At 37.6% G+C, this 1,876-nt stretch overlaps 1 protein-coding gene across 1 annotated transcript; it reads left to right on the top strand.

Moving 5' to 3' along the window:
- Positions 1-328: 328 nt before the first annotated feature.
- Positions 329-1,871, top strand: LOC112453120 (60S ribosomal protein L9; the record flags this gene model as incomplete). Its single annotated transcript, XM_025013683.1, has 3 exons — positions 329-370; positions 1,240-1,378; positions 1,623-1,871. Coding segments are annotated over exons 2-3 (387 nt in total), but the record flags the coding sequence as incomplete, so codon positions are not given.
- Positions 1,872-1,876: the final 5 nt, after the last annotated feature.

Genomic DNA, 1,876 nt, shown 5'->3' with positions numbered 1-1,876 from the left:
AGGCTCGTTTTCGTTTACGCCAGCACAAACATCGGCTGTCCCATGGAGCGTATTTAAAGCGGCGTAATGATTGATAAGCCAATCACAGTGTTGTTTTACAAAGCTTATTTTCAAAATGGATACTCAAGGAGTCTTGTGATTGGCTTATTGATCAATGATCACAGCGTAGTGGTTTTTGGTGGAAAAAGCATGCACCATTAGTGGTTTCTGGCGGGAAAGAACGCAGAGAAGTTTAGCGGTTTTTAGCAGAATTTCACGAAGCCCTCTAGTGGGATAATGTCGATCCGAGTTGGCAACACTGAACACTGCTCTCCGTCTCCGTGAGTCCGTGCCGTGCCTCGATCTTTTCCGGTGTATGGTGGAGCGCGAGGTAACCAAGTTTTTACGATGAAAAATATTTTGTAGAATCCGCAGCAATCCGTCGATGCGTCGAATATAATAATTCGACACTGTGTATTTTTTGCATTGTCGTATTTCACTCTTTCGCCGCAAAATATTATCTTTTTTATTTATTAGCCGTCTAATAACGAGGTGCACGCGCGTCTATGATTGTCGAGTCGCTTTGAGATTCACATGTATTTTTATTTAAATAAAGGCATACGAGCGAAGGTACATATGAAAAATTAATACGCAAATTTGCGAAAAATCACGCAACTTCTATTCATCCATCTGATCTATCGATTCGTGTGAACATGTGGTATTAAGCGCTACTAACCTGATCTAACCTATAAGCTAGTAAACTATTGAGAATCGTAAAGAACGTGTTCCACCTGTGTATTATGATAAAATTGCCAGCGATATATTCTTATTACAAGTTATTTTGTGCAGTGAGAATAAGAGTCCTTATTTTTAATAGTGCTATATTTATTGATAAAAGGGTAGTAAATATAAACAATTGTAGCAACACGTAGTTTTCAAACTTTTGTAATTAGAGACACACCTACATATTTGTATTTTCCGACTCAATTTATATTTATCGTATTCTTTGATGAAAACATAATTATCAGGACTTGAAAAAATCTAACAGCTAGATAATCGCTACTGTCAATACTGTTGTATTCTATAATTACAGTATCCAGGTAGCAGAGTGACGTCAAATGACGTCTTAATGACGTCTCTAGACGTCAATTAGACATGTTTAGACGTTATTCTGCTACCTGGGTACTATATCTTATGGCAGTCTAGGCATAGGTCGTAAATTACAAAAAGTGTAAATATATGAAATTATTTATGTTACAGAATGAAGCAAATCGTTACTAATCAAACGGTTAAAATCCCAGAGGGATTGACTGTTCACGTCAAGTCCCGTCTGGTAACGGTGAAAGGACCGAGAGGTACATTGACGCGATCCTTCAAGCACCTTGCGCTTGACATTCGTGTAAGTAGAAATATTATTATTACAAAAGATACGATGTGCTTCTTGAAAAATTGTCTTCCAGTAATCGTCTAATTTTAAACGAACAAACTGGAGTAATTTGTATCCATTGTGATGAGAATTTGGATTCCCCTTCATTTCCCATAAATGATAAATCCACATCTGAAATATTTGCAATTTACATCAAAATGTTGCAACATTTGTATTTATGTCTTAATAATTGAATATTCTTTGTTCTGTATTTCAGATGATCAGCCCGAGGTTACTGAAGGTAGAAAAATGGTACGGTAAGAAAAAGGAATTAGCTGCCGTTCGTACGGTGTGCTCGCATATCGAGAATATGCTTAAAGGCGTAACGAAGGGCTACCAATATAAAATGCGAGCTGTATACGCCCACTTTCCTATCAATTGCGTGACCACGGAGAATAATACAGTTATAGAAATCCGTAACTTCTTGGGCGAGAAATTCATACGCCGTGTCAAAATGGCACCAGGTGTGAC

This window comes from Temnothorax curvispinosus, unplaced genomic scaffold (assembly GCF_003070985.1).
Source record: "Temnothorax curvispinosus isolate PA1 unplaced genomic scaffold, ASM307098v1 QBEX01004067.1, whole genome shotgun sequence".
Taxonomy (NCBI): domain Eukaryota; kingdom Metazoa; phylum Arthropoda; class Insecta; order Hymenoptera; family Formicidae; genus Temnothorax; species Temnothorax curvispinosus.
The sequence above is the reverse complement of the archived record's forward strand: the minus strand, read 5'-3'. Positions and strand labels throughout refer to the sequence as shown.